Here is a 14,157-nt window from a genome sequence, read left to right on the forward strand (position 1 = left end):
CTTGGCCACATATAAAATACACTAACACTAACAATAGCTGATGAGCTACAACAAATGAAAAAACAGGTCTGTGCATAAATATCATAATGCTTTAAGAAAGTTTACAAGTTTGTTCTATAAAGTAATGCCCAGGCCATGCACGTGGCTCACGCCTGTAATCCTAGCACTTTGGGAGGTGAGGTAGGTGGATCACCTGAGGTCAGAGTTTGAGACCAGCCTGGCCAACATGGTGCAACCCCGTCTTCACTAAAACTACAAAAATTAGCTGGCTATGGTGGTGGATACCTGTAATCCCAGCTACCTGGGAGGCTGAGGCAGGAGAATCACTTGAACCCAGGAGGGGGAGGTTGCAGTGAGCAGAGACTGTGCCACTGCACTCCAGCCTGAGCGCTAGAGCCAGACTGTGTCTCAAAAAACAAAACAAAACAAAACAAACAAACAAACAAAAAAAAAACAAACCAGGAATGCCCACTGGCTAACGTCTATGCCTGTCTTGCTTACTTGCTTATTACAGTACCCCTATTTGACAGCAAACATTCAAGAAACATTGATTTCCTAAAAGGGTCAGTGAAGAAATGATGCCAGTTTTACCTAGTATAATGAGATTCTTGTAGTTCTCCAACATCACATCTCTGTAGAGATCTCTCTGGGTTTGATCCAACAAAGTCCATTCCTCCTGGGTAAAGTCCACAGCCACATCCTCAAAGGTCACTAAGTGCTAAACCATTAAATACATGCTGCCTTCAGCTAAGTACCATCTTCTTTGATGTTCTGAGAAAAATGCATGAAGGACTAAGGAAGACTAGAAGCCTGCAGTACTCCCAGGCCTCAGGCCTCTTCTCCTCTATATAGATATTGTCTTGCAACTGCATCCAGTCACATGGACTCATCAGCATCACTGAAACATGACTAAACTGATCTTACTACAGCTTTACAATGGGTTCTTCTGGCCTCAGTCCTCCTCTATTTATAGCTGCAGTCTGCACTGAATATGTTGCAGCACTATGTAAAATCTAATAAAAATTGAAGTATCTCCACAGTGATGCAGAAATTCCTTCAGATTAGACAGCTCCATCCCCTTCTTACAATCTGTCATAACACTCAGCAAAACAATGAGCCAACAAGCATGATTGAGGATCAGAAACAATTAGTAAATATTGAGATAAAACAATCATTTCCATTGCAATCTCTGTATAACCTGAGATGGCATGGTTTCTAGAGAAATTCACTTGGGGAGTTATTTCCTGAGCAGGACCATCATTTCTTTAAGATGCTTGAATACATGATAAGGAGGTAAGGCTACCTGATGATAGCTACAAGCATAACATTTTGAAGTTAGGTCTTTCCTAACTTGCCTGAGAAGAATCCATCAGTAATCTAGCCACCAGCCTTGCCTCCTCGATGTTCCTCTGATGAAGACAGAAAGTGTCCTGGAAAAAAATGACCTTTGGGAAAAGAATAATAGCATGTCAGTTGGATATATCAAACAAAAAATATTTTAGGCTGGGCACGGTGGCTCACGCCTGTAATCCCAGCACTTTGGGAGGCCAAAGCAGGCGAATTCCTCGAGGTCAGAAGTTTGAGATCAGCCTGGCCAACACGGTGAAACCCCGTCTCCACTAAAAATACAAAAAAATTAGCAGGGTGTGGTGGCGCATGCCTGTAATCCTAGCTACTTGGGAGGCTGAGGTCGGGGGATCACTTGAACCTGGGAGGTGGAGACTGCAGTGAGCCGACACCATGCCACTGCACTCCAGCCTGGGTGACAGAGTGTGACTCCATCTTAAAAAAAAAAAAAAAAAAAAATAGAGCATTTCCATACCCTGCATCTCAAACATAGTATTTTCCCTGACATGCCTCCCAACTGTAATACCATTCTGACACTTAATACTCTAGTTGGGCCAGGCGGTGGCTCGTGCCTGTAATCCCAACACTTTGGGAGGTCAAAGTAGGAGGATGGCTTGAGGCCAGGAGTTACAGACCAGCCTGGGCAATATAGTGAGACCAAGTCTCCTCATTTAAAAAAAAAAAAAAAAAAAAATATATATATATATATATATACACACACACACACGTATATACGAAAACAAAGAATACAAGAAAAAATACTCTAGTTGACTTTGCCTAGCAACTATCAGACAGTAAGGATTCTTTTGTATCTGGCTTTTTTCAGTCAGCATTATGCTTGTGAGGTGCACCCAAGTTGTTGTTTTCATCCACCTGTGATTTGGTTCATATCTTTGCTGAAGAATATGCCACAGAGGCCGGGCACGGTGGCTCATGCCTGTAATCCCAGCACTTTTTTGGGAGGCCGAGGTGGGCAGATCACTTGAGGTCAGGAGTTCAAGATCAGCCTGGTCAACATGGTGAAACCCCATCTCTACTAACAATACAAAGAAAAATTAGCTGGGCCTGGTGGCTCGCGCCTGTAATCCCAGCTACTCGGGAGGCTAAGGCAAGAGAATCACTTGAACCAGGAAGGCGGAAATTACAGTGAGCCAAGATCGTGCCACTGCACTCCAGCCTGGGTGACAGAGCAAGACTCTGTCAAAAAAAAAAAAAAAAAAAAAAAAATCCACAGAAAGAAATATGCCACAATTCATCCATTCTGTGGATCCACATTTGAGTTGTTTCTAATTTAGGCTATTTCAAATAATATGAATAACTTTTACATTTACCCTGGCACACGTATGCATGTTGCATCACCAAGTCCATATTTAGTTGATACTGTTTAAAAATATGGCTGGGCACGGTGGCTCAGGCCTGTAATCCCAGCACTTTGGGAGGCCAAGGCAGGCGGATCACAAAGTCAAGAGATTGAGACCATCCTGGCCAACACAGTGAAACCCCGTCTCTACTAAAACTACAAAAATTAGCTGGGCGTAGTGGCGCACGCCTGTAGTCCCAGCTAGTTGGGAGGCCAAGGCAGGAAAATCGCTTGAACCCTGGGTATGGAGGTTGCAGTGAGCCAAGATCATGCCACTGCACTCCAGCCTGGCAACAGAGCAAGACTCCGTCTCAAAAAAAAAAAAGGTGTTCTCATCAGCAATGCATGCACATCTTAAAGACTTGATATTGTCACTGACTTTAGTTATGCTTTATTTTATATTTTTTGTAGAGATGGGGTCTCACTATGTTGCCCCCAGCTGGTCTCAAACTCATAGCTTCAGGGGCTCCTCCTGCTTCTGCTACCCAAAGTGCTGGGATTACAGGGGTGAGCCACTGTTGCCTGGGCAACAAGAGCGAAACTCCGTCTCGAAAAAAAAAAAAAATATATATATATATATATATATATACACACACACACACACACACACACGCACACACACGAGGGGAAAAACACCGAAACAAAACATGTCTCTCTCACAGTTAATACAACTGTAACTTCTGATACTGGCATAACGAAGGCTGCATGCTACTTCCTGGAAGCCCCTCCGTTTGGAAGCTCTTTGGGAGGTACGGACCTAGGAAGTGCAGCTGCTTTTCATCTCAAAACCAGCGGAGTATTGCTATTTTGCTTTATAACTGTGGCAATATTTGCTTTTATTTCTATAAACCTACAACTCCTGCACACTTGAAAAAGCATTTAACTGCTGAGCAATTTCTCAAATTTCAATAAGCGATGCCCGCCCGCCCGCCCCCCCCAGCCAACAGCCAGAGCATCTCCTCGGTCCAGGGCTCACCGGAACGCACGGCAATCGCCTGGTCGGTGACAAGAGGACGCTGGGGCCCTTTTCCAGGACAGCGGAGATGCTTTTCCCTCTGGAGAAAGGACAAAAAGGTTGACTGGCTGATTTTAAACACAGGGGGCGCGGTGGTTGGAGAAAAAAACACGCCTCCACCGTGGACCCTGGGCCAGGCCCAGACTGGTGCGGGCGCAGCGGGAAGACGCGCTCCGAGGAGCAGGCGGGGAGAACCCCAGTCTCCTGGTCCTGGTTGGGAGGAGGCGCCGCTTCCCCGGAGCAGCCGCGTTAGAACGGCGCGTCTCAGACCTAGCCGAAGCCCGGGACGGCGCCCTCCGACCTTTACTCCGCCTCCCGCTAGGCCCTCCTGCCCGGCACTGCCTAGGTTGAGCCTGAGAGCCGGCTGAAGTGAAAACCCAGCGAGGAAGCAGCTGGAGAGCGCGGAATACGTATGGCGGCGCACCGTCTCGCACTTCCGCTTCCGGTTGCGCACCGCGTTAAGCGTAAGGGGGCCGAACCCCAACGGCTTTGGAATGAGGATGATGTGAAGTGCAGAGAAGAGCTGGGGCAGCCTCTTCGACACGCGGACAGAAAAGTCCCGTTTTCTCGCATCCGGGGTGGACCAGGATCCAGATCAATCTGTCGATATTGGGAACGACGCTGGCCAGGAAACCCAGAGCCAAAGGCGGGTCGGAGGCGGGTACCGGCGCAGGGAGCGGGGCTTGCCTGGAGGCGTCACCCAAGGCTTGGACTGCAGGCAGCGGGATGCTCATCGAGTGCTTTTCTTTTCTTTTTTTTCTTTTTTAGTTTTTTGAAGCGGGGTGCTCATCGAGTACTTTTCTTTTTTCTTTTTCTTTTTAGTTTTTTGAGATAAGGCACCGGTCTGCCGCCTAGTCTGGAGTACAGTGGCGCGGTCATAGATCATTGCAGGCCGGAACTTCTGCGCTGAAGCGATCCTTCCGCCTCGGCCTCCGGAGTAGCTTGGACCACATCCGCGCCCATGACGCCCAGCTAATTTATCTTTTTCTAGACACTCGGGTCTCACCATGTTCCCCAGGCTGATCTCGAACTCCTGAGCCTAAAGGATCCTCCCCCACTCGGCCTCCCGAGTAGCTTGGACCACAGGTGTGTGCCACCACGCCAGGCTAATTTATTTTTATTTTAATTTTTTTGTAGAGACAGGGCCTCTCTGTGTTACTCAGCCTGGTCTGGAACTCCTGGGCTCGAGTGATCCTTCCATCTTGGCCTCCCAAAGTGCTGGGATTATAGGCCTGAGCCACCACCCTAGGGAATTCTTTTCTGCAGGATTTTCTCCGTGTTTCTTCAACCTTCGGCGGGGATATAAACGTATTTACAAAGATAAGCCCCCTGTAGTCCTAGGTACTGCGGAAGAATCGCTTGAGCCCAGGAGTTCGAGACTGGCGACACCCTGTTTAAAAGATTAACCTGATGGGGCTGGTGGCGGTGGCTCACCCCTGTAATCCCAACACTTCGGGAGGGCGAGGCGGGCGGAACACCTTAGGTCAGGAGTTTGAGACCAGCCTGGCCAACATGCTGAAACCCCATCTCTCCTAAAAATATTTTTAAAATAGCCGGGCGTGATGGTGGGCCCCTGTAATCCCAGCTACTCGGGAGGCTGAGGCAGGAGAATTGCTTGAACCTAGGAGACGGAGGTTGCAGTAAGCCAATACAGTTCTACTGTACTCCAGCCTGGGCGACAGAGCGAGACTCTGTCTCATAAGTAAATAAATTAAAAAGATTAACCTGTTAATCCATAAAATGATCTATGCCTCTGATACATTCAGTTCCTTCCTTAGGCCTTTAGTTTTGTTGCGATACAATTATCACAGCATACAACTAACCTGTTTAAAGTATATTCTTTTTTTTGTATATTCATATATTTGTGCATCAATTATCACAATCAATTTTAGAATATTTTCATGACCACAAAAATAAACCCTAGCCATGATCACCCGATCCACTCATCCAGTCCCACTACCACCCCCAGAGTCCAAAGCAACAACTAATCTTTCTGTCTGTATAGATTGCTCCTGTAGATATTGCCTGTAGAATTAGAGTATAAAACGTGGGTTTTGGCTTGTTTCGTTTATATTTTCAAGGTTCATCCAAGTAGCATGTATCAGTACTTAATTATTTTTACTAAATAAGATTCCATTGTATGGCTGTATCGTAACAACAGTTGTTGGATATTGGGTTTTCTCTCTCTTTTTTTTTTTTGGCTTTTATGGATAATACAGGACATCTTTTAAGCAGTGGTCAAAGGAAACTTCATATTCCTAAACACTTTTGTCAATAAAAATGAGAATAGCTGGGTGAAGTGGCTCACACCTGTAATCCCAGCACTTTGGGAGGCCGAGGCAAGTGGATCACCTGAGGCCAAGGGTTTAAGACCAGCCTGGCCAACATGGTGAAATCTGATCTCTACTAAAAGATAACAAAAATCAGCTGGGTGTGGTGGCGTGCACCTGTAATCCCAGCTTCTCGGGAGGCTGAGGCAGGAGAAACACTTGAACCTGGGAGGTGGAGGTTGTAGTGAGCCGAGATGGCACCACGGCACTTCAGCCTGGGCAACAGAGCGAGACTGTCTCAAAAAAAAAAAAAAATAAATAAAATATAAATTCCCAGCTCAAAAAATAAAACCTGGAAAACAAATATCAATGTAAATAAAAATGGAAAAAGGTTTATTTTTTATTTCAATAGCCTTTGGGAAACAGGTGGTTTTGGGTTACATGGATAAGTTATTTAGTGGTGATTTCTGAGATTTTGGTGCACCCATCATCTGAGCAGTGTACACTGTACCCAATGTGTAGTTTTTTTTTTGTTTTTTTTTGTTTTTTTTTTGAGACGGAGTCTCGCTCTGTCACCCAGGCTGGAGTGTGGTGGCCGGATCTCAGCTCACTGCAAGCTCCGCCTCCCGGGTTCACGCCATTCTCCTGCCTCAGCCTCCGGAGTAGCTGGGACTACAGGCGCCCGCCACCTCGCCCGGCTAGTTTTTTTTTTTTTTTTTGTATTTTTTAGTAGAGACGGGGTTTCACCGTGTTAGCCAGGATGGTCTCGATCTCCTGACCTCGTGATCCACCCGTCTCGGCCTCCCAAAGTGCTGGGATTACAGGCTTGAGCCACCGCACCCGGCCCCAATGTGTAGTTTTTTTATCCACTTTTATCCCTCACCCTCCTCCCACCCTTCCACCGAGTCCCCAAAGTCCATTCTTTCTTTCTTTCCTTTTTTTTTTTTTTTTTTGTTTTTTTGTTTTTTTGTTTCTTTTGAGACGGAGTCTCACTCTGTTGCCCAGGCTGGAGTGTAGTGGCATGATCTCGGCAACCTCCACCTCCCAGGTTCAAGCCGTTCTCTTGCCTCAGCCTCCTGAGTAACTGAGATTACAGACATGCACCACCATGCTCGGCTAATTTTTGTATTTTTAGTAGAGATGGGGTTTTATCATGTTGGCCAGGCCAGTCTTGAACTACTGGCCTCAAGCGATCCGCCCATCTCAGCCTCCCAAAGTGCTGGGATTATGGGCATGAGCCACTGCACCCACCCAAAGTTCATTATATCATTCTTATGCCTTTGCATCCTCATAGCTTAGTTCCCACTTGTGAGAACATATATATGGTTTTCCATTCCTGAGTTACTTCACTTAGAATAATGGTCTCCATCCAGGTTGCTCAGAATGCTATGACTTTCTTGCTTTTTATGGCTGAGTAGTATTATGTGGTGTATATACACCACATTTTCGTTATCTCCTTATTAGTTGATGGGCATTGAGGCTTGTTCCATATTTTTGCAATTACAAATTGTGTGCTATAAATGTGTGTGCAAGTGTCTTCTTTTTTTTTTTTTTTTTGAGATGGAGCCTCACTCTGTTGCCAGGCTGGAGTGCAGTCCTCTATCTTGACTCACTGCAACGTCCGCCTTCCGGGTTCAAATGATTCTCCTGCCTCAGCCTCCCGAAGAGCTGGGACTACAGGTGCACACCACCGCGCCCAGCTAGTTTTTGTATTTTTAGTAGGGACGAGATTTCACCATGTTTGGCCAGGATGGTCTCGATCTCTTGACCTCATGATCCACCCGCCTCAGCCTCCCAAAGTGCTGGGAATACAGGTGTGAGCCACCACGCCCGGACTGTTTCAGACATTTTTAAGACTATGTCACATTCATTTAAAATACTATTTTTTCCCCATTGAATTATTTTGACACCCTTGTCAACCGTCATTGAACTGTAAATGTGGGCTTAGAGGTTTTAAATGGAGAATTATACCAAACCTTCCAAGTTCAGATATTCCCAGTGCTCCATAATTTAAGAACAATGAAAATGAAGAAACACTTCCTAATTCCTTTTATGAAGAAAGTAAATCATTGATATAAACTGTGGCAGAGGCTGGGTGTGGTGGCTCACGCCTGTAATCCCAGCACTTTGGGAGCCCAAGGCTAGTGGGTCACCTGAGGTCAGGAGTTCAATACCAGCCTGGCCAACATGATGAAACCCTGTCTCTTTGGGAGGCCGAGACGGGCGGATCACAAGGTCAGGAGATCGAGACCATTCTGGCTAACACGGTGAAACCCCGTCTCTACAAAAAAAATACAAAAATCTAGCCGGGCGAGGTGGCGGGCGCCTGTAGTCCCAGCTACTCGGGAGGCTGAGGCAGGAGAATGGCGTAAACCTGGGAGGCGGAGCTTGCAGTGAGCTGAGATCCGGCCTCTGCACTCCAGCCTGGGCAACAGAGCGAGACTCCGTCTCAAAAAAAAAAAAAAAAAAAAAAAACCCTGTCTCTACTAAAAATACAAAAATCAGCCGGGTGTGGTGGCACGTACCTGTAATCACACCTACTCAGGAGGCTGAGGCAGGAGAATCGCTTGAACGCAGGAGGCGGAGGTGGCAGTGAGCTGAGATCATACCATTGCACTCCAATGGTGACAGAGCGAGACTCCATCTCAAAAAAAAAAAAAAAAAGTAGAGTACAAAAAATGAAAAATTGCAAACCAATATCAATTATGAATATGGATTCAAACATGCTATATTAGCTTTTAGCAAATAAAAGACAAGACCACATTAAGAAAATATCCCCAAGTGAAATTTAGCCTAAAGCAGCAATATTAGTGCAGTTATTAGAAAATCCATTAAATAGTCCAGGTGCAGTGGCTCATGCCTGTAATATCAGTACTTTGGGAGGCTGAGGTGGGGGTTGCATTGCCCAAGCTCATGAGTTCCAGACCAGCCTGGGCAACATGGTGAAACCCCATCTCTACAAAAAAGACAAATTAGTCATGTGTGATGGTGTGTGCCTGTAGTCTCAGCTACTCAGGAGGATGAAGTGGGAGGATCGCTTGAACCCAGGAGTCAGAGGCTGCAGTGAACTGAGACCGACCACGCCCCTGCACTCTAGCCTGGGTGATAGAGCCAGACCTTATTCTTAAGAAAAGAAAAAAAAAATCTGTTGAATAATACACCATATAAATACATCTATGAGAACAAGTCATGTGACTTTCTCCATGGATGCTGATGAAGCCTTTGGAAAAAAATTCAACACTCATTTATTATTATGGTTATTGTTGTCAGAGATAGGGTCTTCCTATGTTGTGCAGGCTGGATCAAACTCCTGGGCTCAAGGGATCCTCCTCCCTCAGCCTCCTTAGTAGCTGGGGCTATAGGTATGCAACACCACACCCAGTACAATGTCCATTATTGACATCAGCACTCCAGAAAAATAGAAATTAGTGAATACTTTCTTACGATGATTACCTATACCTATAGCCAAGTGTGTATGTGTGTGTGTGTGTCTGTGTGTGTGTGTGTGTACTGGAAGCATTAGCTAATGCAGTTCAGTAAGAAAAAGTAATTTGAAACCTAGAATTGCAGCTAGGCAAGGTGGTTCACACCTGTAATCACAGCACTTTGGGAAGCTGAGGCGGGAGGATCACCTGAGGTCAGGAACTTGAGACCAGCCTGGCCAACAAGGTAAAAACCCATCCCTATTAGAAATACAAAAATTGGGCCGGGCGCGGTGGCTCAAGCCTGTAATCCCAGCACTTTGGGAGACCACGACGGGCGGATCACGAGGTCAGGAGATCGAGACCATCCTGGCTAACACGGTGAAACCCCGTCTCTACTAAAAATACTAAACACTAGCCGGGCGAGGTGGCGGGCGCCTGTAGTCCCAGCTACTAGGGAGGCTGAGGCAGGAGAATGGCGTGAACCCGGGAGGCGGAGCTTGCAGTGAGCTGAGATCCGGCCACTGCACTCCAGCCTGGGTGACAGAGCGAGACTCCGTCTCAAAAAAAAAAAAAAAAAAAAAAAAAAAAATTGGCTGGGCGTGGTGGCTCATGCCTGTAATCCCAGCACTTTGGGAGGCCAAGGCAGGCAGATCACAAGGTCAGGAGATCGAGACCATCCTGGCTAACACGGTGAAACCCCATCTCTACTAAAAATACAAAAAGTTAGCCAGTGCGGTGGCGAGTGCCTGTAGTCCCAGCTACTCCGGAGGCTGAGACAGGAGAATGGTGTGAACCCGGGAGGCGGAGTTTGCAGTGAGCCAAGATGATGCCACTGCACTCCAGCCTGGGCCATAGAGACTCTGCCTCAAAAAAAAAAAAAAAAAAAAAAAAAAATTAGTCGGACATGGTGGCACGCTCCTGTAATCCCAACTACTCAGGAGGCTAAGGCAGGAGAATCACTTGAACCCGGTAGGTGGAGGTTGCAGTGAGCTGAGATTGCACCACTGCACTTCAGCCTGGGCGACAGAGCAAAACTCTGTCTCAAAAAAAAAAGAAGAAGAAGAAAAAGAAAAGAAACACAGAATTGCAAAAGAAGGAAACTATCTGTTTTTGCAGATGATGTGATATTATATATGGAAAGCCCTAGAGAAAAAAATAATAAGTTAACAGAATGTGAAATTGCTATCTAAAAACCAATGGCATTCATCTACCAGTCAAAAGCCAGTAAGGTGATGTAATAAGATAAAACTTATGTAGAATAGAAACATAAAGATACTTAGATTTAAACTTATCAAAAAATGTGTAACACCTACATGAAGAAGCTTTAAAACAAACACTCTTGAAAGACACAAAATAGACTTGAACAAATAGAAAATTCCTTGTTCTTCTATAAGATGACTTAACATCATATAGATAGCAATTCTTAACAGGTTAACTCAAAAATATAACAATCCCAATAAAAAGCTACCAAACTTATTAATGGAGTTATGTAAATTATTTTTAAAGTTCATATGGAAGCACAAACATCTGATAATACCCCAGAAAACTCTGAAAAACAAAAGTGGCAATGCCCTACAGATATTAAGACATACTATAAAGCCTCCATAATTAAAACTGTGGATAGGAACAGGAAACAGACAAATGGGATAAAATGGAATATCTAGAAATAGATCCAGGAACATATGGGAATTCAGTTCAGAAAGGTGGTATTTCAGATCAATTGGGGCAAAAATGCAGTTTGCAATGAAAGGTGCTAAGACTAACTGGTTAGCCATCTGGAAAAAGACAAAATTACATGGATAACTCCCACCATTCACAAAATAAACTCCAAATGGATCAGGGAACTAAATGTGAAAAACAAAAATACATGCATATGTAGGGTATGTGAATGATTTTTGGGCGATTAACGAAAAAGATGTGACCACAAGGTGGCAGTGGCACACTTGGACAGTGCCTTGAGGGGTTTGTGTGTGGGGTCCCTCGTAGCATGAGAATATCCAGAGGCTACAGAGTTGGAGGTCACTACTCAGAACGGGAGGAGAGCAAGAGAACTCCAGGGAGAGAATGGGAGTTGAGAGGGAGCTTATGTGCTAGATGAAGTTGCTTAGCAGCCTAGTGGGAAGTTTCTAAATCAGAAAGCTCTGAAGAGCAGCAAGGGATTAGGGTCCTTTTTATAGCTGGAGGGTTTATCTTCTCCGTGGCCATCAAATGGTTGGCACAATGTCACCGGGGTATGCAGAGGAGACAGGCCCTAAAGGACTAAAAATCTGCTTGTTTGAGCTATGTTTAAAACAATTGATTCAGGATCATTAAAAAAAAAAAAAAGAAGAAGAAGAAAGGAAGGAAGGGAAGGAAGGGAAGGGAGGGAGGGAGGGAGGGAGGAGGGAAGGAAGGAAGGAAGGAAGGAAGGAAGGAAGGAAGGAAGGAAGGAAGGAAGGAAGGAAGGAAGGAAGGAAGGAAACACACACACACGCACACAATTGGATGGCCAAGCATGGAGGCTTGCACCTGTAATCCCAGCTACTTGGGAAGTCAAGGCAGGAGGATTGCTTGAACCCAGGAGTTTGAGGCTGCGATAAGCTGTGATCCTGCCACTGCACTCCAGCCTGGGCAACAAATCAAGACTGTATCTCTAAACAAATGAACAAACAAACAAAAACTAAAACAATTAGATGTGGAAAAACTTGAGTTTGGGGCTGGGCGCGGTGACCTGGCCTATAATCCCAGCACTTTGGGAGGCTGAGGTGGGCAGATCTCGGTCAGGAGATCGAGACCATCCTGGCCAACATGGTGAAACCCCGTCTCTACTAAAAATACAAAAACTAGCTGGGCATGGTGGCACGTGCCTGTAATACCAGCTACTTGGGAGGCTGAGGCAAGAGAATCCCTTGAACCAGGCAGTCGGAGGCTGCAGTGAGCCCAGATTGTGCCACTGCATTCCAGCATGGCAACAGAACAAGACTCTGTCTAAAAAAAAAAATTAAACAATTGGATGTGGAAAAACTTGAGTTTGGGGCCAGGTGCAGTGACTCATACCTGTAATTTCAGCACTTTGGGAGGCCAAGGTGGGTGGATCACCTGAGGTCAGGAGTTCGAGACCAGCCTGGCTAACATGGTAAAACCCCATCTCTACTAAAAAATTAAAAAAAAAAAATTTTTGTTTTTGTTTTTTTGTTTTTTTTTTTGAGACGGAGTCTCGCTCTGTCGCCCAGGCTGGAGTGCAGTGGCCGGATCTCAGCTCACTGCAAGCTCCGCCTCCTGGGTTCATGCCATTCTCCTGCCTCAGCCTCCCGAGTAGCTGGGACTACAGGCGCCCGCCACCTTGCCCGGCTAGTTTTTTGTATTTTTTTTAGTAGAGACGGGGTTTCACCGTGTTAGCCAGGATGGTCTCGATCTCCTGACCTCGTGATCCGCCCGTCTCGGCCTCCCAAAGTGCTGGGATTACAGGCTTGAGCCACCGCGCCCGGCCCAAAAAAAAAATTTTTTTAAAGCCAGACTAAAACTTGAGTTTAACACTGACAACTATTGTGAGTAATGGTGCTATGAACATTGGTGTACAAATATTAAAGAAGATCTGAGAATATCTTTACATTTCAGGGTGATCCTCAGCACAAAGACAGCCTATATCAACCAACCAACCAAAACAATAACTGAAAAAGCCCAGCAAACACTGGACAAAGAAGACAATCTTCTTTCCAGAGTTACCATATTATCAGATTCAAATGTCCAGTTTTTAACAAAAATCTCAAGGCACACAAACAGGAAAATATGGCCCATTCAAAGAAAAAAAAAAATAAATAAATAGAAATTTTTCCTGATGGTAGATCTACTAGAGAAGGACTTTAAAACAACTGCCTTAGAGATGTTCAAAGAACTAAAGGAAGACATGGAAAAACTCAAGAAAATGATGTATGAACAGAATATAAATAACAATACAGAGATAGAAAACCTAAAAAGAAACCAAGAAGAAATTCTAGAGCTAAAAAATACAACAATTAGGCCAGGCACGGTGGCTCATGCTTATAATCCCAGCACTTTGGGAGACCAAGGCGGGCAGATCATGAGGTCAGGAGATCGAGACCATCCTGGCTAACACGGTGAAACCCTGTCTCTACTAAAAAAAAATTACAAAAAATTAGCCAGGCGTGGTGGCAGGCGCCTGTAGTCCCAGCTACTTGGGAGGCTGAGGCAGGAGAGTGGTATGAACCTGGGAGGGGGAGCTTGAGTGAGCTGAGATCGCGCCACTACACTCCAGCCTGGGTGATAGAGGAAGACTCTGTCTCAAAAAAAAAAAAAAAAAAGAAAAAAAAGAAATACAATAATTAAAATGAAAAATTCACTACAGGGATTCAAAGACCTTTCAGCTGTTGCATCCCAGACCTCTCCACAGATGATGTCACTCCTGTCATTCAGGCTGGGGTATAGTGGAGTGATCTTCCCTCACTGCAGCCTTGACCTGGTCTCAAGAGATCCTCCCACCTCAGCCTCGAAAGTAGCTAGGACTACAAGTGTACGCCACCATGCCTAGCTAATTTTGTGGGGTTTTTCTTGTAGAGGTGGGGTCTCACGATATTGCCCAGGCTGGTCTCAAACTCCTGGGCTCAAGCGATCCCCCCACCTCAGCCTCCTAAGTGCTGGAATTATAGGCATGAGCCACTGCACCTGGCCACTCTTTTTTCTTTCTGTTTAAAGACAGGGTCTTGCTATATAGCCCAGGCTGGAGTACAGTGGTCATTCACA

General features: G+C 45.5%; 1 protein-coding gene across 50 annotated transcripts in view; it reads right to left on the reverse strand.

Moving 5' to 3' along the window:
- ZNF846 (zinc finger protein 846) overlaps positions 1–14,157 on the reverse strand; it is a 35,804-nt gene that overhangs the window by 9,462 nt on the left and 12,185 nt on the right. For 12 of the 50 annotated variants that reach the window (XR_013408832.1, XR_013408831.1, XR_013408836.1 and 9 more), the window contains exons 1-3: positions 3,684–4,136; positions 1,356–1,445; positions 592–718 (exon numbers count right to left, since the gene is read on the reverse strand). The exons of 2 other annotated variants lie outside the window; for them this stretch is intronic. Coding sequence is in view for 20 of the 48 variants with exons in the window: in XM_015122816.3 (XP_014978302.2) it covers positions 592–718; positions 1,356–1,370 (142 nt within the window). In the remaining 28 variants the exon portion in view is untranslated. Of the gene's footprint in view, positions 1–591; positions 772–1,355; positions 1,446–3,683; positions 4,137–8,517; positions 8,637–14,157 lie in introns of those variants that run through there. 36 more of the 50 variants (XR_013408842.1, XR_013408841.1, XR_013408840.1 and 33 more) reach the window with 12 other exon arrangements.

This window comes from Macaca mulatta, chromosome 19 (assembly GCF_049350105.2).
Source record: "Macaca mulatta isolate MMU2019108-1 chromosome 19, T2T-MMU8v2.0, whole genome shotgun sequence".
Lineage (NCBI taxonomy): Eukaryota > Metazoa > Chordata > Mammalia > Primates > Cercopithecidae > Macaca > Macaca mulatta.